Source organism: Tachypleus tridentatus, chromosome 10 (genome assembly GCF_004210375.1).
Source record: "Tachypleus tridentatus isolate NWPU-2018 chromosome 10, ASM421037v1, whole genome shotgun sequence".
In the NCBI taxonomy this organism is placed as follows: domain Eukaryota; kingdom Metazoa; phylum Arthropoda; class Merostomata; order Xiphosura; family Limulidae; genus Tachypleus; species Tachypleus tridentatus.
In genome coordinates, this window is record NC_134834.1 from 101,994,074 (window position 1) to 102,019,932 (window position 25,859).

General features: G+C 32.9%; 1 protein-coding gene across 15 annotated transcripts in view; it reads left to right on the top strand.

Annotated features, from left to right (window-relative positions):
• LOC143229983 (uncharacterized) overlaps positions 1-25,316 on the top strand; it is a 38,387-nt gene extending 13,071 nt beyond the window's left edge. For 4 of the 15 annotated variants that reach the window (XM_076462908.1, XM_076462911.1, XM_076462900.1 and 1 more), the window contains exons 2-6: positions 3,539-3,651; positions 11,574-11,690; positions 13,840-14,420; positions 17,117-17,326; positions 23,929-25,316. In XM_076462908.1, the coding sequence (XP_076319023.1) occupies positions 3,539-3,651; positions 11,574-11,690; positions 13,840-14,420; positions 17,117-17,326; positions 23,929-25,016 (2,109 nt within the window). In that variant the 3' untranslated portion in view covers positions 25,017-25,316. The remainder of the gene's footprint in view (positions 1-3,538; positions 3,652-11,573; positions 11,691-13,839; positions 14,421-17,116; positions 17,327-23,928) is intronic. The other 11 variants (XM_076462910.1, XM_076462913.1, XM_076462903.1 and 8 more) reach the window with 6 other exon arrangements.
• The last annotated feature ends 543 nt before the right edge of the window (positions 25,317-25,859 follow it).

A 25,859-nucleotide genomic window follows, 5' to 3' on the forward strand; every position in this document is an offset into this window, starting at 1 on the left:
AGATCTTGGTTGAAATATGGAATTCAGTTTTGGTTATGTTTAAGAAAGGATGAAGAATTGTTGTAGAAGGTTTAAAAAGGAGCTTATGAAATGATTTCAGCATGGATGGGTTATTGTATGGGTGTAAGTTGAAATTTTATGGAGAAGAGATGACTTAGAGAATATGACATGCAGACATCAAGGGATCTTTTGTCTTTTTAAGATTGCCTTACATGTCCACTTCCAAGAAAAAAAAAAAAAAAAATTCTACCCATATGTGTATTAAAAAAAAAAAAAATTTCCACTTATGTACTCTGTGTAAGATGTCTCTTTAAATTTGACCAGTATTGTAAATGAAACTGTACATATAACAATTACTTATGGCTATATTAACCCTTTCATGAGTCATTGGTTGAAGGCCATGTTATTGCAATGTTGACTTTCTTTCAAAATTTTATTGAACTACTATTTTATGAATTTATGTCAATAAGTTTGGAATCAAATTGTAGATTAAAATTGAAACTTTAAAATTATATACAAGTTAATTTGTTAATTTAAAAGTGAATATTAAAAGAACACAAATATAGATTTTAGTGAATTTTAGTGAATATTAAAAGAACACAAATATAGATTTTAGTGAGTCACATGGTATGTTGAATGCAGTACTGTTTAAAATTAGGTGTTTGTGATGTCAAAATACAGAGTCTACTTTTGTACAAATTAGGAACTTAAATTACTAATATTATCAAGCATGATATCTTTTTATTTTACTGAGATTTGGCTTATGTACTGAATCAAACATGGTGGCACTGTTCAGCTCTTTTCATCTTTTGAAACAGTCCCATATATACTCTTACTACAGTATATGAAGTGAATAACCAGTCGACATCTTAGATTGGTCCCTGTGTGGTTTTATTTGCCATTTTAATCTGTGAAAAGGCTACCACATTCTTGCTGATGATGGAAACCCACTAGAAGTAAAAATGTATTCTCAAGATGGCTGGTATGAATATGTTGCTTTTCCCATCTCATTTCTTCTCACTCCATTTCATTTCCTCCTCCTCAAGATCTTATGACATGCCAGCATCTATCAGAGGCTATTTGAGATTTAATTTTACTATAATCTATTGAACTGGTTCACCATTACTTATGGGATTTTATTCATGTCTTTTTATGTCCCTTAAGAAAATGTGATTGGAGGCCAGTCATTGATTTATCACATCTCCATTGTTTCATTGCACTCTTCAAGTTTACTATGGAGAATTCTTTCCTTGGAGTAAGTGTTTTCCCCAGGGTTGTGGATGAGGAAATTGGATGTCTTGGATGATGACCACATCCACATCCTAATTGCATATTAATTGTGACATTATCTTTGTTTTGTTCATCTTGGGGTAGTTTACCAATTTTGGGCACTTCTCTTTTGCAACTGTTTTGTCTCATCATTTAGGCTTTTGCTTGTCATAATTATACATTGGGGATGTCATTATTTCATTGTTACGTGGACAAGGGATGTGCAGTCATGGTTTTATTCCCTGTCAGTCATCCTCACTTCATGACCTTTGCCTTTTTGAATTTGTTGTGCTTTTTGCTCCATATGATCTATTTCTCTGTACCTTCTTCCTTCCATACCTTGTTCCTTGTTTCCTTTCATCAATTCCATCATCTCATATTATCCCTCTCTTCCCATCTTTGTTGTCCATTGAACGAGACTCTACAAGCTGGTGTATGGACCGTGTCCAGTACATTTTCTCTGCATGGAGCATTCAAAGTAGAATTGGTTCTTGCCAGTGAATATACATCTTTCTTTGTGACTTTATTCACCTTTTGGTAGTCCATACAAAACCATTTAAATCAGTCTTTCTTCAGAAATAAAATGGGTGATGTCTAAAGAATAATACTTCTTTCTACCACCTCCTGTTCCTTCATGGTTTTCACCTCTTTGAATGCCTCAACCTGTTGTACAAGTAGGAGTTATCTAGCTTATTGACATATTGAAGCTGTATCTCTGGTATTATGAGGTCCACAGCAGAAAGTATTTTGATATATTGTAAGTCATATAATATAGTATTGATCATCTGCAAGCTTGAATCATACAACTTTTACAAGTGAGGTGTTAAATGCCCTTGTGAAAGGACTTGGCATTAGTTTCTACAAAGATGCCTACTTCTGATGTCTCTTATATAAAAATACTACTTGTGCAGCTTCATATCTTGCAGTGTCTTACTCACATTTTATGGTTTGTTGTATTCATGATCCTAGTAATGGTATCCTTATTTTTCAGAGATTTTTGCAACCATCAAGGCATTCTGTTGTTTAGTACCATGTGAATTCTTTCTTGATAACTTCTAGTATGAGTGTTTCTTTTGATAGTACAATAACTGCCCTTCTTGTCACTATGAATTTACTTTTGTGTGTAGTTATTCTCAGGTAGAGTACATGTATTTCTTGGTCATAGGCTGTGAATGTATTTGCTTCCATTTTTCAACATGAAATCAATTCCAAATATGCACGTGTCAATTACCTAAACATCATAAGGTGTAATAAAACTTCCCACCATAACTTCCAGTTATACAACAGCTATAAATAACTAATATGTATGATTTGATTTCTTTGAAAGTTAATAAACTGTTGACTTTGATTATAAGTACCAGTATATAGTCCTTTGGTGGGACAATGGTTAAGTTTATGGACTTAAAATGCTGAAATCCAGGCTTTGATTTCCCACAGCAACATGACTTTGTCCTGTACTTAAACTATTACATAACAGGAATAACTATTGTGTATGATTTTGTTTTATTGAGGGTTAGTAAATTTTTGATTTTGATTGGATATACCATTATATAACATTAATAAATTACTATTGTGTATGATTTTGTTGTATTGAGGGTAAGTAATTTTTTTTATTTTGATTGGATATACCATTATATAACATTAATAAATTACTATTGTGTATGATTTTGTTGTATTGAGGGTTAGTAAATTTTTGATTTTGATTGGATATACCATTATATAACATTAATAAATTACTATTGTGTATGATTTTGTTGTATTGAGGGTTAGTAAATTTTTGATTTTGATTGGATATACCATTATATAACATTAATAAATTACTATTGTGTATGATTTTGTTGTATTGAGGGTTAGTAAATTTTTTATTTTGATTGGATATACCATTATATAACATTAATAAATTACTATTGTGTATGATTTTGTTGTATTGAGGGTTAGTGAATTTTTGATTTTGATTGGATATACCATTATATAACATTAATAAATTATTATTGTGTATGATTTTGTTGTATTGAGGGTTAGTAAATTTTTGATTTTGATTGGATATACCATTATATAACATTAATAAATTATTATTATGTATGATTTTGTTGTATTGAGGGTTAGTGAATTTTTGATTTTGATTGGATATACCATTATATAACATTAATAAATTATTATTATGTATGATTTTGTTGTATTGAGGGTTAGTGAATTTTTTATTTTGATTGGATATACCATTATATAACATTAATAAATTACTATTGTGTGTGATTTGGTTGTGTTGAAGGTTAATAAACTGTTGACTTTGATTGAATCCCTGCCAACTGATGTGCAAGCTGAAGCACTGGACAAAATCAAACAGAGGTACTGGAGAGAAAAAGAATCTAGTAACAAGCTGAAGTAAGTATACAAAACAAAAATACTTATTTCTTATACTCTATGATATTCCTGGAACTTTATTTTCATTATGACCAGATTATATTAAAAAGTAATGTGTCATATTTAATAGATTACCCATATATAACCTTCCATTATAATGGAGATGTATTGAAAGGTGTATTTTTTATATATTTACAACACGAGTATTGTTGTTAGGAGAATTTTTAACATTTCAAACTACCTGGTACAGTTTTCTTAGATGGCCCATCACTTCTGATCACATTTAGGAATACTTTTTTTTGCATTACTTTAGGGCATGCAGTTTGAGAGGCCCCCTCAGAGTGTTGCCTCAGTTGCACCAATGTTAAATATGCCACTGATTGTTGCATTCCATATTTCATGTGACTTTTTTATACATTCAATAGCTCAACTGATCTGTCTTATTTTTACAATATAGGTGTTGTATTTAGTACTTCTGGTTCATTGTATTTGTTTGTCTTTACAACTAGGGTATTATTATATTCTCTGTGTCATATGACGATTTATTTTTTGTCTTTATACTAAGGTAACTAAGGTATTGTTACAGTGCATAGCTCATGTAACATTTTGTTTTTATAACTAGGTTATACTGGGCAGTAGCATTGTTACATTTTAATCCTCATATAGTCATCCATGACATGCTGCGCTATCTCTCTCCTGCTTCTCTTGATATTCTTCTGATTGTTTTTTTACCAGATCTGGTAGGAGAATGTTTTTTTTAATGCGTGGCACCAGGCTATTATCTTACCTTTCTCTAAACCTGGGAAAGATCCCAAGATTCCTTCACACTACCGTCCAATTACTTTGACGAGCTGTCTCTGTAAGACCTCAGAGAGGATGGTTAATGCTCGTCTTGTTTGGTTCCTCAAATCAAACAACTTCCTCTCGCCCACCCAGTGTGGGTTCCGACGACAGTGTTCCACCACGGACCACCTAATTTGACTTGAAACATCAATCAGAGAAGGCTTTCTCAAATGCCAACATCTTGTTTCAATATTCTTTGACATTGAGAAGGCTTATGACACAACATGGAGGTATGGCATTTTGCGAGACATCCATATATATGGGTTACGTGGCCATTTACCTATGTTTATTTAAAAAATTTTAATGGACAGGAGATTCCAAGTTCGTGTGGGTTCCCGTTCTTTTGTAGAGGAATTTGGGGTCCCTCAGGGCTGTGTTTTCAATGTCACACTTTTCAGTATAAAGATATATGCCATCACTGAACAACTCCCTCTCACTGTTGCAAATGGGCTCTATGTTGATGACTTTCACATCTCATGTCAGTCGTCGAACATGAGATATATTGAGCTGCAACTACAAACTGCCCTCAATCGTGTACTGAAGTGAACTACAGCGAATGGCTTTAATTTTTCTCTCTCTAAAAGCATTTGCATGCACTTTTTCTGCCAACAGGGTATCTACTCTGATCCTGAACTCTGTATCGGTGAAGTTTCGCTGCCAGTGGTCCCCGAGATCAAGTTCTTGGGGCTTATCTTTGACCGTAAGCTGACCTTTATACCACACTTAAAGTAGCTACAGGTCAAATGCACAAGAGCACTGAACATTCTCCGTGTCCTCTCTACTGCCAGTTGGGGAGCGGATTGATGTTCTATGTTAAAGATATATCGTGCTCTTATTCATTCGAAACTCGACTATGGATCAATGGTCTATGGCTCTGCCAGACCCTTGGCCTTAAAGATGCTGGACCCCATTCATCGTAAAGGACTTCGACTCTGCACTGGGGCTTTCCACATCTCCCCAGTTCAGAGCTTATATGTGGAATCTCACGAACCTTCGCTGTTTGCAACTGTCTTTACTGTGTTCTTCGAAACTTCACTCCTTCACTGCTGAACTGTACACCATATCTCTTGCCCTGGATCATATTGAAGCTGAGCAGTACTCCAACTGCACTATTTATACTGACTCCCTTAGTTCTCTGTTGGCCTTGGAATCGCTTCACGTTGGTTCACACCCTGTTCTCACTGATATTCAAAACCGACTGGCCCATTTCTCATTAACATCTACTTCTATCTAGTTTTTCTGGATACCTGGCCACGTTGGTATTCGTGGGAATGAGCTTGCAGACACAGCAGCTAAATCTATCTGCTCTGGCACTATCACTACTGTGTTTATTCTGTACATGGACTATGGTCCTGTATTCAGGGCTCGGCTCCGTGCCAGCTGGCAGTTCGCTTGGAGTGAGCAATGTGACAACAAGCTTTTTCAAATAAAACCCTATATTGGGCTTTGGCCATCTAGCTTCCATAAGGTTCGGAAGGAGGAAGTTCTAACTAGACTATGCATTGGTCACAGTTTTTTAACTCGTGGTTTTCTTTTATCTGGAACTGATGCACCAATGTGTAGTATGTGTAACACTCAAATTACTGTAAGCTACATTTTACTTTCCTTCCATCTCAACGACGGCACCATTTTAACATGTTCTGTCCCAGGATTTGTATGTAACATTGGACAGTGTTATTAGTGATGGTGACACTGTCCATCTTGATAATGTTTTTAGTTTTATAATGGCCATTAATCTTTTTAATGTCATTTAAGTTTGATATTTATTCATTACACCTTTTTAATTGTGGTTCCCTTTTCAGAGTCTCAACCTCTCTAGTTCAATTTGACATTGGAAAATGGCCTGAACATTAAATAACATCAAGACTGGAAAGGCCAACTTCAGGTGACTAATGCTGCTGTTTGAACTACCCGTTAGTCATTCTGGCAAGTTGTTATTACACTTTTGCTGCATGTCATTTAACACTTTTATTACTTTACCTTTTAGTACTGGCCATAACCTGGAAACAGGACTGGAAAGACCAACTTTAGGTGACTGATGGTGGTTCTTGTACTTACCTGTTAGTCTTCCTGATGGGTTATGATCATTACCATTTTGCTAGAGAGAGTCCTTTACAACTTCTCTTACTCTGCTTTCTCTCTTAACATTGTAGACTGGATGTCAACATTGGTTTTATGCTTTTTCTGTTTTTCAATGATGTTTTGTTTTACCTTTATTCCCTTTCATGTATTTTACTACATTTGATTTATTTTTACCTTTTTACCGGACGTTTGTTGCAGATAGCCGAGTTGCTTTGTGTCATAAAACACTAAATCAATCAATCAATTAATCATATAGTCATCCGCTTTATAGATTTGGAAATGAATATATATGTGTGTACACATTTAAATCTGTTTTTAAGAACATATTACTGAAAACACAGATTGATACATGAAATATTTTATGTAATGCAAGGAAAGTTAAAAATCTTTTAATGTTCTCCCAATAAACTTGAAAAAAATCAGATGATGAACGATGTAAAGAATGCATCAAAACTTTTCATGTGTGCATGCAAGTCTAATGGGTTTAACCTGACTTTTCATGTGTGCATGCAAGTCTAATTAGGTTTAACCTGATAAAAATGAAAGAAAATGGATATTTGTCTTACTTTGAACAATTAACTTTAATTGAAGGTATTTTAATTTCTAAGATATTTCCAGAGTAACAGAAATATCGAAATGCTGTGGTTTCCTTTTATTACTTGTATTTTTTATTCTTTAGATTGCTTTATCATAGCAATTGTCTTTTTGTTTACACTCTGTCTAAACTGTTTTAGATGAAAGTAAAATAATGAAAGAAATATGTCTATAAATCCAAAATTTTTCTTTTCATATTAATACATTTGTTCCTGAGGTTTTTGATTTTGAAGAGAATAAATATTCCTTTTAAATTTCTCTCAAAAATTTTAATTGATGTGAAACATTTTAAAAAGTTAGATATTTAATACATTTGCTCACAGTCATATTTATTAAATTTTGCTTTGACTCATCTTTTTCATTGAATAATAATTTTTTTTAGATTTAGGGTTATTAGGTATAAATATGGTTTTTGTTTATTTAAAAAAATGAGTGACATGGACCTTTGAGAAAGTCCATTTACTTTCAAGACCATCTCACACACATTGCTTTTGTTCTGACAAGAAGTATATTTTATTTTTGTAATAAAAGATGTGAAGCAAACAAAATGTTTTTGACAAAGATTTACAATTCAAGTGTTCATTTTATTATATATAATCACTTATGATAATAATACATGTGTATTTTTTTTTTCTGCCTAAACTTTATTTTAAAACAATAAGAAAAGCCAAGCATAATTCTTATGAATCGGCCTCAAATAGTCCCTTACAAATTGAAATTACTGTGAATCACATTTGTGTGATGTGAATTTAAAACATATTATGCATGAGGGAGTGATGAGGTACATTACTACAAAACCATGTCTTTCATATGTGAGTGATGTGGGAACAAAAGTGTTAAACACTAATGGTAATGTTACTGTTAATGAGATTCTTAGCCCCCACCTGGTAATTTGATGGAACCTTATCTCTACCTGGTGGTGTTTATAGGGTCTTTATCTTCACGTGGTACTATTGATGAGATTTTTAGCTCCACCTGGTATTGTTGATTGTATCCCTAACTCCATCTAGTGGTGTTTATAAGGTCTTTATCTCTGCCTGGTACTATCGATGAGACCCCTAGCTTCACCTGGTTCTGTTGATTACATATTTTTTATGATTTTATGTTTGTGAAAAAATATCTCAACTGCCAACTTTACTGTGTAAAACTCTTCAATCATGTATTTAAAAAAGAAATATCCTTTGGTAGAATTACAAAGCTAGAAATAAAGTAATTTATGTTGCAATATATTTTCTAGGATATTAAAATTTTTAGGTAACTTGGATCTATGCTAATACACATATGCCTAATTAGCTTATGTTAGTCTTAAACTAAATAATTTTATTATATATTTTTTGATTTATCCTACCTTAAGATTCATTATATTGAATCATAGTAGTCTGTAGGAGAGTACGTTTTTGTACAATAGGTTAACTTATTGATTTTTATAAATTATTTTAAAATATGTTACATAACTGAAGGTGGACAGCACTTTGTTATCCAGAATACATTTTTAAGTTGAGTTACATACTATTATTAGAAAACCTAATATAGTTTGAATTCCTGTCACTAGCCAGTATTTGAACAAAACTATTATCACATGCAGCCCGGTACAGCCAGATGGGTTTACATGTTTGACTTGTAATCCGTGGGTCTCGGGTTCGAATCCCAGTCACACCAAACATGCTCGCCCTTTCAGTGATGGGGGTGTTATAATGTGATGGTTAATCACGCTATTTGATTGTAAAAGAGTAGCCCAAGAGTTGGCAGTGAGTGGTGATGATTAGCTGCCTTCCTTCTAGTCTTACACTGCAAAATTAGGGATGGCTAGTACAGATATCCCTCATGTAGCTTTGTGAAAATTAAAAAACAAACACAAGATAAAACTATTATCACAATTTTGCTTGATGCAAATGTGAGAGACGGTGGATTGGACTTTTACATTAAATGAAAAGCATGAGTATTTCAGTAATCCAGGAAAATATAAATTCATTGTTTTTCATAATGAAGAATGTTCATTAAAGAAATAATTTAAATGATGTTTAAATTTCCACTAATATGGTATTGTCACACTGAACCATTACATTCCTATTAAAACACTAATAAATTACTTTTATGCTGTCCATATTTGAGCTACAGGTTAGGTCATGTACTTTTGAGATTTAGTCTTGTCAATAAGACACTTAAGTTCCATTCAGAATTTTGATAGAATTTTTACGCATCAAGAACTAATTTTTTTTAAAAATCAATCTGCGTTCTCTAGATTTAATTGCTGAATATGAACTTTTATGTCAAATACTGAATTCTCTCAAATCTGACTTGATATTGTTGGTGATGCATGGATTGGAATAAAACATTCCCTCATCTAAAGTTATATTTCGCCATGTATTGTTTCTTCATTTAATCCATGCAATGTGTCCTCATTTAATAACAACTACTGGAACATGTATGGACCAGATATTACAAATCAGGAAAGCCAACTAAAAAGATGAAATTCCTCAAACAAAGTTAAATTTCCCAGGAATAAGGAAATGTAATATTCCAATCTGTGCATCACCAACATTATCAATATTTTACTTCAGTATTTCTATCTCTTTGATGTATTTAGTTTCATATGGTAATATTATTTACATAGTCACACTTTACACTTGTACTTATAGCAATATTTTTGCAAGTATCCAAAGAGATGGACCATGTGGAGTTTGTTCCTCAAATATTAAGAGAAGTAGTTGTATTATTTAGATATACTATCACCACATGCATGATTGTGTGTTTAACAGAAGTAGTTGTATTATTTAGATATACTATCACCACATGCATGATTGTGTGTTTAACAGAAGTAGTTGTATTATTTAGATATACTATCACCACATGCATGATTGTGTGTTTAACAGAAGTAGTTGTATTATTTAGATATACTATCACACATGATTGTGTGTTTAACAGAAGTAGTTGTATTATTTAGATATACTATCACCACATGCATGATTGTGTGTTTAACAGAAGTAGTTGTATTATTTAGATATACTATCACACATGATTGTGTGTTTAACAGAGGTAGTTGTATTATTTAGATATACTATCACACATGATTGTGTGTTTAACAGAAGTAGTTGTATTATTTAGATATACTATCACCACATGATTGTGTGTTTAACACAAGTGGTTGTATTATTTAGATATACTATCACCACATGATTGTGTGTTTAACAGAGGTAGTTGTATTATTTAGATATACTATCACACATGATTGTGTGTTTAACAGAAGTAGTTGTATTATTTAGATATACTATCACCACATGATTGTGTGTTTAACAGAGGTAGTTGTATTATTTAGATATACTATCACACATGATTGTGTGTTTAACAGAAGTAGTTGTATTATTTAGATATACTATCACCACATGCATGATTGTGTGTTTAACAGAAGTAGTTGTATTATTTAGATATACTATCACACATGATTGTGTGTTTAACAGAAGTAGTTGTATTATTTAGATATACTATCACACATGATTGTGTGTTTAACAGAAGTAGTTGTATTATTTAGATATACTATCACCACATGCATGATTGTGTGTTTAACAGAAGTAGTTGTATTATTTAGATATACTATCACCACATGATTGTGTGTTTAACAGAAGTAGTTGTATTATTTAGATATACTATCACCACATGATTGTGTGTTTAACAGAAGTAGTTGTATTATTTAGATATACTATCACCACATGATTGTGTGTTTAACAGAGGTAGTTGTATTATTTAGATATACTATCACACATGATTGTGTGTTTAACAGAAGTAGTTGTATTATTTAAATATACTATCACCACATGATTGTGTGTTTAACAGAGGTAGTTGTATTATTTAGATATACTATCACACATGATTGTGTGTTTAACAGAAGTAGTTGTATTATTTAGATATACTATCACACATGATTGTGTGTTTAACAGAAGTAGTATTATTTAGATATACTATCACACATGATTGTGTGTTTAATAGAAGTAGTTGTATTATTTAGATATACTATCACACATGATTGTGTGTTTAACAGAAGTAGTTGTATTATTTAGATATACTATCACCACATGATTGTGTGTTTAATAGAAGTAGTTGTATTATTTAGATATACTATCACCACATGATTGTGTGTTTAACAGAGGTAGTTGTATTATTTAGATATACTATCACACATGATTGTGTGTTTAACAGAAGTAGTATTATTTAGATATACTATCACACATGATTGTGTGTTTAATAGAAGTAGTTGTATTATTTAGATATACTATCACACATGATTGTGTGTTTAACAGAAGTAGTTGTATTATTTAGATATACTATCACCACATGATTGTGTGTTTAATAGAAGTAGTTGTATTATTTAGATATGCTATCACACATGATTGTGTGTTTATTTGATGCTTGCTGTTTTAATCTTTTAGAAATTTTTATTTTTACAGGGCATCCAAAAAACAAGAAAGTTCCAGTGAGTTTGAAACAAGGTGCCTTCAAGAAGAGGTGACCAAGCCAGATCTTGTATACACAGATATAGATTCTGAGTAACTGTTTAACATATGAAAGTTTTCTCTCTACAGCAAGGCATATTTAGTTTATTGAGGCATTCCATTTATTCATGTAATATATAAGTTTTGGTTTCATTGTTTAACACAGGTTGTTTTTTTTATATACATCAATGAACAAAGTTATACACCTTTTGTTATTACTATATAGGTTTGCACACTTTGACCTCCCATGGCTCTGAATATTTATGTTAATTAGCAGAGTTTTGTACACATTGCCTTTCCATAGGCCCGACATGGCCAAACGTGTTAAGGCGTGGGACTCGTAATCTGAGGGTTGCAGGTTCGCATCTCCTTCAAGCCAAACATGCTCCCCTTTCAGCCATGGGGGCATTATAATGTTATGGTCAATCCCACTATTCGTTGGTAAAAGAGTAGCCCAAGAGTTGGCGGTGGGTGGTGATGACTAGCTGCCTTCCCTGTAGTCTTACACTGCTAAATTAAGGATGGCTAGCACAGATAGCCCTTGAGTAGCTTTGTGTGAAATTCAAAAAACAAACAAACAAAACAAAGCCTTCCCATAAGCCATGGCTATTGATAATTGTTTTGATAAGTATGTAGTTTTGTACACTTTGACTTTTCATAGGCCATAATACTGGTGCTTGTAATATTGAGCCATAGTTTTTGTGCACTTAGACTTATCATGGTTATTGATACTTGTGTTAATAAAGAATTGGGTGATAACCCAAGTTATCTTAAATGAGTAGGTTGATAATGCAAGTTTTGTTACTGTCATAGTTTTTGTATATGAGCTGAGATTCTTTTATGGTAGATGTCTGTAACTTGTTAGTGATAAATTTAAACAATAAATGGACAGCACATAAACTTTTGTTTTAAAATAATGTGTATTCTAAAGTAGTCATACATTTGTACAAAAATTCTTTACATGATAGAATGTCATAATTGTGTCTAAAATCACTGAATAATTCTCTTTTGTTGTGAAAAGTCTACATGTTGATTCAATTACTTTAGAACTCAATTGACAAAATGAACTATTTTCCTGTATTCTATGCTATTTCTTACTGTACGATCTGTGATAAGTTCACTTCATTTTTCTGTTGTTTACCACAGTTGCATCTAAAACTTTGAATAAATGTCTCCTTTTTGTTGAAAGTCCACACAGACAGGTTCAGTTATTTTAGACCACCCTTTAACAAGACAAATCATTATTCTTATTTCTGTTAAACTGTGAAACACAATTTAAAATATTGTCCATTGTCGGTAAACCTACTAATCACACAGTCTCACCTAACTTTTTTTGTTGACTGAATTCAAGCTTACTTGCTCTCACACATACATGCTGTATTCTATGCTATTTCTTACTGTACGATCTGTGATAAGTTCACTTCATTTTTCTGTTGTTTACCACAGTTGCATCTAAAACTTTGAATAAATGTCTCCTTTTTGTTGAAAGTCCACACAGACAGGTTCAGTTATTTTAGACCACCCTTTAACAAGACAAATCATTATTCTTATTTCTGTTAAACTGTGAAACACAATTTAAAATATTGTCCATTGTCGGTAAACCTACTAATCACACAGTCTCACCTAACTTTTTTTGTTGACTGAATTCAAGCTTACTTGCTCTCACACATACACACACAAAGTGGAGGCCTGGAACCTTCTACAAACAAGGAGACACTATGATAAGGGAGTGATTACAATAGAGACTGTGAGTAACAAGATGTCTCGTAACAATACACATAATGTACAACTGGTACTGAGTAATTATCATAACCTTTAACACTTGGTATGAAAAGTAAATATTCATTAAATATTAAATCACTAAATAAACTAAGTAATAACTCTTACACTAAACAGTGTTGTATATCTTGTTGTTAAAACTGCTAAGATAGAAATCTGTAACTTTACTTGAGTAGGTTGACAATACAGGCTTTGTTACAGTTAGAACTGCTAAGGTAGAGATCTCTATGCAAGTTGGATGGTAATACAAGTTTTGTTACAGTTAGAACTGCTAAGGTAGAAACCTGTAACTTTACACAAGTAGGATGGTAATATAGGTTTTGTTACTGTTAAAACTGCTGAGGTAAATATATCATTCCTAGAAGTTACACTTGAGTTAGTTTGAACTTTATGTTGTTGAAAAGGAAACTTGTAATTTTTATAGTTTTCCACAGGATGAAATTACTTCAACAAGTATCTGTAATGGCTTCTTTGAAAATGATTCGTCAACGTTCTGTAAAGGATCAGAAACAATTCAGCAAGAAACAATTAGCTTGTCAACCCCACAACGTCGTCCCAGAGGGAGAGCACGAAAAAAATGCAAGACTGAACCAACATTGAGTACTCTCACACATAATGAGGATGATGTGACCACTAATTCTGCAGATGAATCTGTATTCCATCCCACAACAGCATCAGTCCTTCTTCTGCCACGAAGCAGGCCTCGAGGACGTCCTAGAAAAAATCCATCAAAACAAAGTTCGAAACTTGAAGAAACTACTGCTTTAGCTCAGCCAGTATTGCCAACATCAACAGGAGAGGTTTCAGAAACCCAGAATTATGTTCCTTCATCAACCCAAGAGGATTCAGATTATGGGGAATCTCAATTACGAAGAAGCTCTCGGAAAAGAAAACCTCGGAAAAAATTGTATGAAAGCAGTGATGAAGAAGAAGAGCATAATTTGAGTTGTGAGGAACCTTATTCTGAAAGCCAAGATGATGACCAATCTTTTGAGGACCCGAGAGGTAAGGTAACAATGGTGTTAGTGATGTTTTTGGGCCTGGATTGGCAAATCTGTGGGTCATGGTTTCAAATACTATCACCAACTTCCTTGTTTTTTCAGCCTTAGGGGCATTATAATGTAACAATCAATACACTCTTTACTGGTAAAGAATAGCCCAAGAGTTGGCAGCAGGTGATGTTGACTAGCTGTCTTACTTCTAGTCCAGTGTTGCTCAACCTTTTTCCAATATCATTCACCCCTATATACATTTTTACAACAATTCATTCACCCCAGTTTGAAAAAAAGACAAAAAGTAATAAATTAAAATGCAAGATATACTGTTATGACGTGAATATACGTGACAAACTACAACTAGAATAAATAATAACTTTATTGTTCCTGAATTTGTTGTACAGTTGATAATACTCCAGTTGAGAAGCACTGCTGTAGTCTGTCACTTCTAAATGTACAGATAGCACTTGGGTAACTTAACACTAAATAAACAATTAAGTGTTGTTATTTGTTAGATATTCTTTCACTATTCAGAACAGTTGAAGTAGTTATCCGTAACTACAAAACTGCCTTAACCTTTTTGTTCTGTTGTATCATTAAAATATTTTATAAAATAGATAATGCATCCTTACATCATTTTGATGTATTAAACTTAGAGAAGTAACTTCCCAAAGTACTATGTCTGTTGTATTGCTAGTGATACTGAGTAAAAGGTTTTGTCAGCAGTGGATGACCTAGTGTGAGGTAGCTTTTCTCAGTAGTGCATTTCATGTAATGCTTACACTTCACTCACTTAATCTAGTTTGCTGTTAGAGTTGTTCAAGCAGTTGGTGATGTAAACTTAGCCTAGACTAATGGTATTTGTATCATATCCCAGTTGGTCTGATGACCTCTCGTATTGGACAAAATGTATCATTAGCACACTGGTTGAAAATATATATGCAAAAACGGCTCGTTTGGGTTGAGAAAATATTTTACAGATATGTAGATGACACGGTTGTGGGATTCAAATCTACAGAACACATACTTAATTTTTTCAATCACATTAACTCTATACCTCCCAACATTAACTTCACATGTGAACAGGAAGAAAGCAATCAAATATCATTTCTTAACCTCAAAATTACAAGAACTGACACACAATTCAAAACAGAAATTCACCGAGAAATCACCCATACTGGACTATACATTCCTTGGGACTCAGCACATGAAACAAAACAAAAACTCAACATACTAAGAAACCAAATAAACACAGCCATAAAACTATGCTCACCAGATAAAATTAACAATGAATTAGACAACATAAAACAATACTTCATCAACATCAATAAGTTTCCTCCACAAACCGAAGAAAACATTATACGCACACACCTAGACAGAAAGCAAAATCAACCAACTAAAGTAAATATATCTCACGAATCAAAAGAATCACAAAACCATATACTGCTCTATACCATATATTCCTGACATCAGCAAACAAATAACCAACATTTGGCAAAAACTAGTAACAAAATATGACATTCCAGTTAATACCAAATTTATTCAACAACCAGGCACAAAACTGAGGTCTATACTATGTAAAAACTACACTGACAAACACCACACCAACATTATTTACAAAATACAATGTGATAACTGCCTCGACTTCTATATTGGAGAAACAAGTAGAGAAATGGAAACCAGATTCAAAGAACACAAAAAGTCACCTTCACACGTTTTCGAACACTGCAAGTCAAATAAACACAACATAACCATAGAAAACACTCAAATACTAAATAAAGAAACAAACATAAACAAATGCAAAATTAAAGAAGCCTTACTTATACAACAACTTAAACCCAAAATAAACCAATATAAAGGAACGCCTTTATACCTATATTAATATAATAAAATTATATATTCAAACATCTAATACCGCCCTCTACATTCCGACACTCAGTTACACAACCCCTTTCAAACATGTGGTCAGCTTCCGGTCAGTTACCTCTTTCTTTGCGAACCTGACGATGACCGAAGAAGGTCGAAAAGTTGTTCGCTCTTGTATGTAAAATATTTTCTCAACCCAAACGAGTAGTTTTTGCATATAAATTTCTCTACAAGTGGGTTTTCTCGACATCACTGACACTGTGGTTGACTTATGTTTACTTCCTTCTGTACTCTCTGACAAGTTCTTATAATTCTGATGTATTAAACTTGTATTGTGGAATAGCTTACTAAAATGCAGAATTTAGGTATGATTTTTGATGTGTTAGATGGCTGTAAACAACCTGCAGTATTGAATTAATGTATGAGTTTTGTTTCATTAGTTGGATGTGTTTTTACTGACTTATCTACTTGATTAATTAGTTTTTATGTATTAATTATACATTGTAGGAAAATGGCCTAAAACATGGAACTAATGTGTGATTTTTGATACATTACATGAGCATTGTGGAATAATTACCTGGGCCCTGAATTGATGTATAATTTGCATATATTAGGCAAATTATCTAACATATTCCATTGACAAAGTTGATAGTTTCATGTTTACTTTTTTATATCACTAAAGGAAAAATTAGTTGACCAGATAAAAATAGTTCCATTAAATTCCTCTTTTCCTCTTGAACATGAAATATTCTGTGGAGATGATAATTTTAATTTGCTTTGCATCATCTTTTTTTAAAGTTCATATGGCTGATGCTAAAATGAGCATGCTTTGTTATTTAGAAAAAACAAGGTTAAGTAATGCTGTCAACGGACCAAAGAAGCGAGGAAGTCGTCCAAGAATCAGTAATTTAGCTGATGTAACCTGCAGCATTTGTGGGCGGATGTTTAAATCTAGATTCAGTTTGAAGGTTCATATGTACACCCACACTGGTGAAAAGCCATATGAATGTAGTCTTTGTGGGAAAAGCTTCAATCAGAGAAGTAGTTATGGTAAGTTTGTTAACTCATTGGGGAAAGATAAGTAATTATCTTAAATTTATAATCTGTTTTGATTGATTTTTAGCCAAAAACATAATTCTAGTAAATTTAAATAACCAAAGTGGAAAGGTCTTTAGCTTTCTATAGGTAGCTATGATCAGTTTTTATAACCTGTTTCAGAAGAGATTTTTTTTACAAGACATTAGATATCACAAGCTTATGAGTTTATTTCAACTGTACAAACATCTTTTATAATTTGTGAAAGTGTTTATTTCTTTGGAGTAAGCTTGTTGTTTTGTACATTTCAGACCGTTAATGACATCCTTTAGTTTACTTATAGATAAAACAGTATTTCAGATGTTCTTTCTCTAAGTAATTGCTTTGATTTTAGATATTTTATACTTTCAAAATATCTTGAAGCAGAAAGGAAATCTGTATGGTACTGTGCAAAAGTATTAGGCTAAAGTCAAAAATTATATTTCAGGCTACTTTCAAAGAACAATGGAGGATGAAACATCAATGTTTTATTAATCTACATATTTAGTACAACAGAAATTCAGTGGACGTGTTTGAGTTCAGTAAACAGTTAATAGCTGTTTTATAACTTTAATAACTGGAGACAGTCTTTTAGGCATTGTTACAACATTTTTAATCAAAGTGTCCTTTGGGATTTTACTCCAGATGTCTCTATTACACTCCCATAAAGAATTTTTTGGAAGTAACTTTGATTTGTCAAGTTTTTGAAATACCAAATCTGGTAAGTTGGGATGAGATTGCATCATTTATATTCATGGCTTCTGCATAGGTTGGATAAATTTTGGGTGTCATTATCTTTATGGTAGTAAAATAGCTCAACACACTGATCATGTTAACAAAACAATGCAAATCAAGACAGAATAACTCAACACATCAATCATGTTAACAAAATGATGCAGATCAAAACAAAATAACAGATTGATCATCCTAACAAGAATATAAAATGGCTCATGGTAAAATTACTGAACATGTTGGTCATTGTTAGCAAGATGATGTGGATAAAGACAAAATAACTTGATATATTTGGTCAAGCTAGCAACAGAATAAATGAATTATAACCAAATAGCTTGACACTAAGGACTAATAATCAGGCTTCTTGCTGAAAAGAATTCTGTTCACAACAATAAAAATAAATAATATTCAAAGTATCAATGAAGAACTTTATCCAAATGGGACTGTTTCTTGTTTTCAAGATTTGAATATTTTGTTCCAACACAAAAAAATAGAAAAATATCTGAGCAGAGGCAAATTTACAACAAACAATAAAAACCTTCAAGACTGTTCTTATCAGCTGTGTTCATAACTGCATAAATGGAGTTGCAAGAGACATTGCAGGTGTGTGATTCTTCCCTTCTGTAATCCACTTTCTTAGTCAGTAATCATTCCATGAAGTATTTACCAAACATGGACTAGAGTAGCATAGCATGTGGTTACTCTGTTACTCAAAATATCAACTGAAGAAACTTGAATACATGATAAAATGTCAGCAGTATGCTAACAGATGGCAAGTACGATAAAATAATAATCAGGGAATAATAATCTCTGATCTATACGTAACAGAAGCTTTCACTATAATAAATCAGTAAGTTCACTTTCCTTATTTCTTCATAAACCAAGGTTTTGAATTGTAAAAATAACTGGTAACTAACTATATTGTGAATTAGGTCAAGCAAACCAGTAAGTAGAAACATCATTTAATAATACAAAAAACACAGTGAAAATAAAGACAGGTGAGCCATAACAGAATATTCTACTTCAGACAAAAGTGTCAAATCTTAAAATTAAAAACTATCGTAAAGAAAGAGGAAAACTGAAGTCTGTGGTAATTCAGGGGGAGACAGTGTGTGGGTCACAGTGTGGGGGACACAGTGTAACACACAACACAACTTACTGTTAAAGTACCTGTGTTAGCCAAAAGATGGCATAGACAGTTCCTAACAGGACCCAAGATAATGCTGTTCAGTAAACAGTGTAACACACAACAAAACTTACTGTTAAAGTTCCTGTGTTAGCCAAAAGATGGCATAGACAGTTCATAACAGGACCCAAGATAATGCTGTTCAGTAAACAGTGTAACACATAACAAAACTTACTGTTAAAGTTCCTGTGTTAGCCAAAAGATGGCACAGACAGTTCCTAACAGGACCCAAGATAATGCTGTTTAGTAAACAATTCTGTATTAAAAGAATGAAACAATTCATCTACTGGATACCATACATAATTACTGCTAAAACAAAAACATCAGTTCAGAAAGTTAAAGTTAACAATATTAATAAATAACCAACCATATAGGCTTTACTGAAAGCTGTCAACTTATCTAAACTTGTATACAATCTAGAGTACTGACAGTTGTCATTATTACTACAGTGCAGTACAAGCATAGGGACAATAGAATATTTTGTCATTATTTCTATTTTATGGGGCTAATTTTTCCACATCATTATGAAATGTAAATATCAACACTATGGTAATACTTCAGTGATCCCTGTTGATAACTAAATGAGCCAGGGTGAGAATACTTATTATTCTTTAGAATTCTCATGTACTTGTACCAAAGACACGTCACAAGGGTTCTGCTTGAATGAACATACTGGTCATATTTAGGGTTTGAATTAATTGTCAGTGTAGCCCATGCAATGTCTTAACTATACAGAAAGAAGCTAGCATACAACACCAGTATATGTTACAAGAAATCAATTTAATAGTACTCCACAATTATACCTTGATAAAAACAGTGTTTAACACTGTATATTAAGTTTCTTTGTCCTGCCATGGCATCTTTATTTATGTAGCCTTCAGGACAGAAGGAAGACTGGCACTGACCTCAAGCACAAGATACATGACCATGTACCAAATGAAAGAGGAATATTCAAATCTACAGTATCCAGGAAACTAAATGAGACTAGAATATTTGGTTATGTAGGAGTTATAAAAACATTTACTTTGATTTCCAAGTATCCTTAAGAGACTGAAATGTACTAAAAGATACATAAACTGGACTGCTGATGATTGAAAGAGGATGATATAGATGGATAATCCAAGTTTGAAGTAATTGGTTCAAAGCATAAGTTGTATGTCCAGGAAAAGAAAGATGAAAAATACCTCAATGTATAGCACCTACCATGAATCAGTGTAGTGGTTTGGGAGTGTATTTTTGTTCATACAACAGAAGATGTTTCTAAAATAGAAGAATAATGGACCAGCACAAGTATTATCAGATACTGATCCTTCTTGATATATACAGCAGTTTGTACATTGGTAAGGGATTTTACTAACATGTTTTATTAACATGATTGATGTGTTATTTTGTCTTGATCTGCATTGTTTTATTAACATGATCAATGTGTTATTTTGACTTGATCTGCACTACTTTGTTAACATTATTGGTGTGTTGAGCTATTTTGTTTTGATCTGTATTGTTTTCTCAACATGATTAATGTGTTATTTTGTCTTCATCTGAGTAACTTTGTTAACATTATTGATGTATTGAGTTATTTTGTTTTGATCTACATTGTTGTGTTAATATGATTGTGTTATTTTGTCTTGATATGAGTAACTTTGTTAACATGATTGTTGTGTTATTCTGTCTTGATTTACATTGTTTAGTGAACATAATTGGTGTTATTTTGTTTTGATCTGCATTGTTTTATAAACATGATTGATGTGTTATTTTGGCTTGAAAGTAACCAGTTATTTTAAAACTATCTGCTGTAGTAATCCCAGGATTTCATAGAAAACTTGTGTTTTTACCTTTAATTTTTTTGTATGCTTGATTGGTATAATTAAGATGCAGATGATTTAGTTATGCAAGTCTTGAATGCCTTGTGTTTATATATGTTCTGGACATAGAAGCATAGAGCCTGGCATGGTGAGACGATTAGTATGCTTGTATCACAGTCTTTATTTCACCAGCGATGCTTGCCTTTTTAGCTGTGGAAGCATTATAATGCCATTATTTATTCCACTATTTTGTTGGTAAGAGTAGCTCAAGAGCTGATGATGGGTGGTGATGGCTAGCTACCTACCCTGCAGTCTTCCATTGCTAAACTATGGACAGGTAGTATAGATAGCCATTGTGTAGCTTTGTATGAATCTCATAAACAAACCATAGATGCACATCACTGTGCATTAAACAAACTAAACATGTATCTGGAGACAACCTTTACATTAATATCCATTAAAAAAAAAAGAGTAAAAAATCTGAGTTTTCCTTTTATCTCTGACTGCTTTAGAATTATATGTTATACAATATATGTTCTCAAGTTCTGTCCCTGTATGTGCTTGTCTTTTCAGTTCTGTGGTGGTATTGTAATGTGATGGGCAGTCTCAGTATTTATTGACAAAGATTAGTCCAAGAGTTGGTAGTGAGTGGTGTTCGTTAGCTCCCTTCCTCATAATTTGTCACTGCAAAGATAGAGATGACTAGAACAGATGGCTCTCAAGTAGCTTTGCTCAAAATTCAAAACTAACAAAGAAGCACTGGAAATGTAGGTTAGGTAAATATTAGCCTGTTGTACTAACACAAGAAAAAACTAACAAAGAAGCACTGGAAACGTAGGTTAAGTAAATATTAGCCTGTTGTACTAACACAAGAAAAAACTAACAAAGAAGCACTGGAAACGAGGGTTAGGTAAATATTAGCCTGTTGTACTAACACAAGAAAAAACTAACAAAGAAGCACTGGAAATGTAGGTTAAGTAAATATTAGCCTGTTGTACTAACACAAGAAAAAACTAACAAAGAAGCACTGGAAACGTAGGTTAAGTAAATATTAGCCTGTTGTACTAACACAAGAAAAAACTAACAAAGAAGCACTGGAAACGTAGGTTAGGTAAATATTAGCCTGTTGTACTAACACAAGAAAAAACTAACAAAGAAGCACTGGAAACGTAGGTTAGGTAAATATTAGCCTGTTGTACTAACACAAGAAAAATCTAACAAAGAAGCACTGGAAATGTAGGTTAGGTAAATATTAGCCTGTTGTACTAACACAAGAAAAAAAACTAACAAAGAAGCACTGGAAACGAGGGTTAGGTAAATATTAGCCTGTTGTACTAACACAAGAAAAAACTAACAAAGAAGCACTGGAAACGTAGGTTAGGTAAATATTAGCCTGTTGTACTAACACAAGAAAAAACTAACAAAGAAGCACTGGAAACGTAGGTTAGGTAAATATTAGCCTGTTGTACTAACACAAGAAAAACTAACAAAGAAGCACTGGAAACGTGGGTTAGGTAAATATTAGCCTGTTGTACTAACACAAGAAAAATCTAACAAAGAAGCACTGGAAATGTAGGTTAAGTAAATATTAGCCTGTTGTACTAACACAAGAAAAAACTAACAAAGAAGCACTGGAAACGTAGGTTAGGTAAATATTAGCCTGTTGTACTAACACAAGAAAAAACTAACAAAGAAGCACTGGAAATGTAGGTTAAGTAAATATTAGCCTGTTGTACTAACACAAGAAAAAACTAACAAAGAAGCACTGGAAATGTAGGTTAAGTAAATATTAGCCTGTTGTACTAACACAAGAAAAAACTAACAAAGAAGCACTGGAAACGTAGGTTAGGTAAATATTAGCCTGTTGTACTAACACAAGAAAAAACTAACAAAGAAGCACTGGAAACGAGGTTAGGTAAATATTAGCCTGTTGTACTAACACAAGAAAAAACTAACAAAGAAGCACTGGAAACGTAGGTTAGGTAAATATTAGCCTGTTGTACTAACACAAGAAAAAACTAACAAAGAAGCACTGGAAACGTAGGTTAGGTAAATATTAGCCTGTTGTACTAACACAAGAAAAAACTAACAAAGAAGCACTGGAAATGTAGGTTAAGTAAATATTAGCCTGTTGTACTAACACAAGAAAAAACTAACAAAGAAGCACTGGAAATGTAGGTTAAGTAAATATTAGCCTGTTGTACTAACACAAGAAAAGGAAATCTTTAAGGTTACCAAGTATTAGTTTTTAGTGTAAAATTGTATATCACCTAAGAAAGGTTAAAGCATTTATGGGCAATAAATCTGATTTAGTTTAGGAGGTTTAGTCTTTTGTAACCATGCCAGTGTGTGTTTGTGTTTAGTCTTTTGTAACCATGCCAGTGTGTGTGTGTGTGTTTAGTCTTTTGTAACCATGCCAGTGTGTGTGTGTGTTTAGTCTTTTGTAACCATGCCAGTGTGTGTGTGTGTGTATGAATAGCTGTCTGTAATTTGGATTTCGGTTGTCTCATGATTTATGTCACCAGGTTGCTCAGTGACTTTTCAGTTGTAATAGTATATGGAATTTGCCAGACTGCATATATTTTAAAATTATGATAAGGTGACAAATGCATAAAAATAAGCATGCCCAAAGAAAAGTCTTTTAATTCTATGAATTTTTTTTACTTTATATATTAAATAACAAAAGTGAAAAATCCTGATACACATTGATAAAAAGTTACTTATTTACATGTTGTTTCACTGTTGCACTTAACAAAGATTTTTGTTTTCAACTGTTTAAATATAAAGATTGAAGTCTGACATAAAATTGTAGTAATATATAATTTGATTATTTTCTATATATTTTTCTCTTCTCCCAGACTGTCATATGAGACGACATACCGGTAACAAACGTTTCAAATGCCCTTACTGTGAGTATAGAGCTGTGGCAAACATCGATATTCAACGTCACATACCGACTCACACAAAGGAGCGTAACTATATGTGTGAAATCTGTGGAAAAGCCTTTGCAAATGATAATCGTTTAAAAGAACACATTAAGTTTGTCCACAACAAAATGCCTATAGAAGTTTGTGATGTTTGTGGATTTGTAACACACACTAGAGAGATAATGCGTCGGCACTATATAATTAAACACACAGATCTTGAGAAACTGCAGTGCCCTGTGTGTAATGCCGTTGTCAAACAGAAGGCATCTTTTATTGTCCACCTTAGACGGCATACAGGTGAAAGACCGTTTTCTTGTGAACAGTGTAATAAGGCTTTCAAGAGTACTTCACAGCTGAAGGCCCATAGGAAGATCCATGAAGAAGGACAATATCTTTGCAACAACTGTGCACGGAGATTTAAAACCAAAAGCCACCTCCAGCGACATGAAGTGGTGCATCTTGGAATCAAGCCTTTCAGCTGCCACTTGTGTTCCTACTCTTGTAACGTAAAAGGTAATTTGACTAAACATATTAGAACAGTGCATCACCTTCCAGATTTCACCATGCGGCAGACTCAGAATAATGCCGGTGACAGTGATGAAGATGCTGCTAAAAGAGGAATGGATATAGCAGAAAATTTTCTTCGTGAATTTTCTGAACAGTCTGGACAAGAGCATACTGTTGAGAGTCTTCGATTGAAGGAGTTAGAGAAAGAACGTCTAGAAGAAGCTTTATTAAATGAGATGAGTGTGCCAGAAAATGTGCTGGAAGAATTCCGGATAAACAACAAAAAGAGACAGAAAACTCATCAGGAAGAACCTACATCCATACAGAATAGTACAGTGAATCAAACTTCAGATGAAGTGTCCTTAGAGAGCAATTCCTCTGAGATACCTACCACTTCAACTGCTTCAGTGGAAAAAGATATATTAGTAGATGCAATGAAACTTCTTACATCTCTCGCTTCTCCAGAAGAGAGTCTGAACACATCTCTGAGGCATCTTCAGATTCCAGGTTAGGAACACCTCCATCAAATATGACCAGTAAAGGACTGAATGAAACACAGATTCAGAAGGAAAATCAGGTCAACATCCAGAATGGACTAATCTCGGAGCTTGTTGAGAGCCCAGGATCTGATAATAGTGGACAGCCAATGAAAATGTTTATTATTCAATTGCTTCCTGGACAACATTGAACCAGTTTTGAAATGAGCCTTAAAAATATTGTTTGTTAACATAGAAAATGTATAAATTCAGTCAGAGTATTTCAAATGTAATATAGAATAGATATTGTAATACATTTCTCTTGTTGAAAACTGACACTTTTTGTTTTCTGATGTTGAAAGGTAGTGTGTGTGTGTGTGTGTGGAGAGTTTAATAATGTACAAACAAAATTAATGCATATTACTATCTTTTCAGTGAATTATACCAAACTGTTATTAGTTCTTATGGCACCTAGTAAAGACCTTACTTGTAACTGTTAAGACATGTCACTAGATTATTGCCGCAAAACACTATTATGATGCACATGTTTAAAATAAATAGTTTTTACTTACCAAATGACTTAATTACCTAAGAGATGTAATGTTTTTTGCTGATTACAGCTTTAATTATCTAAGTCAGTGTTTCTCAACAACACTAATGCAGATCTGTCAACGATTTTACCAGTCTTAGATTTCACAAACACAGACTTAAAAAACTGAAGGAATATTCTTATGTTGATTATAATATTTTTTTATTATACTTGCGTTTATTAAGCTCATGAAAGTTTATTTAGGAGACACCAAGTATGCCCATGATATCGGGAAGTTTAAGAAACATTGAGCTAAATATGTGTAACTACACATCAGATAACAAATTAAC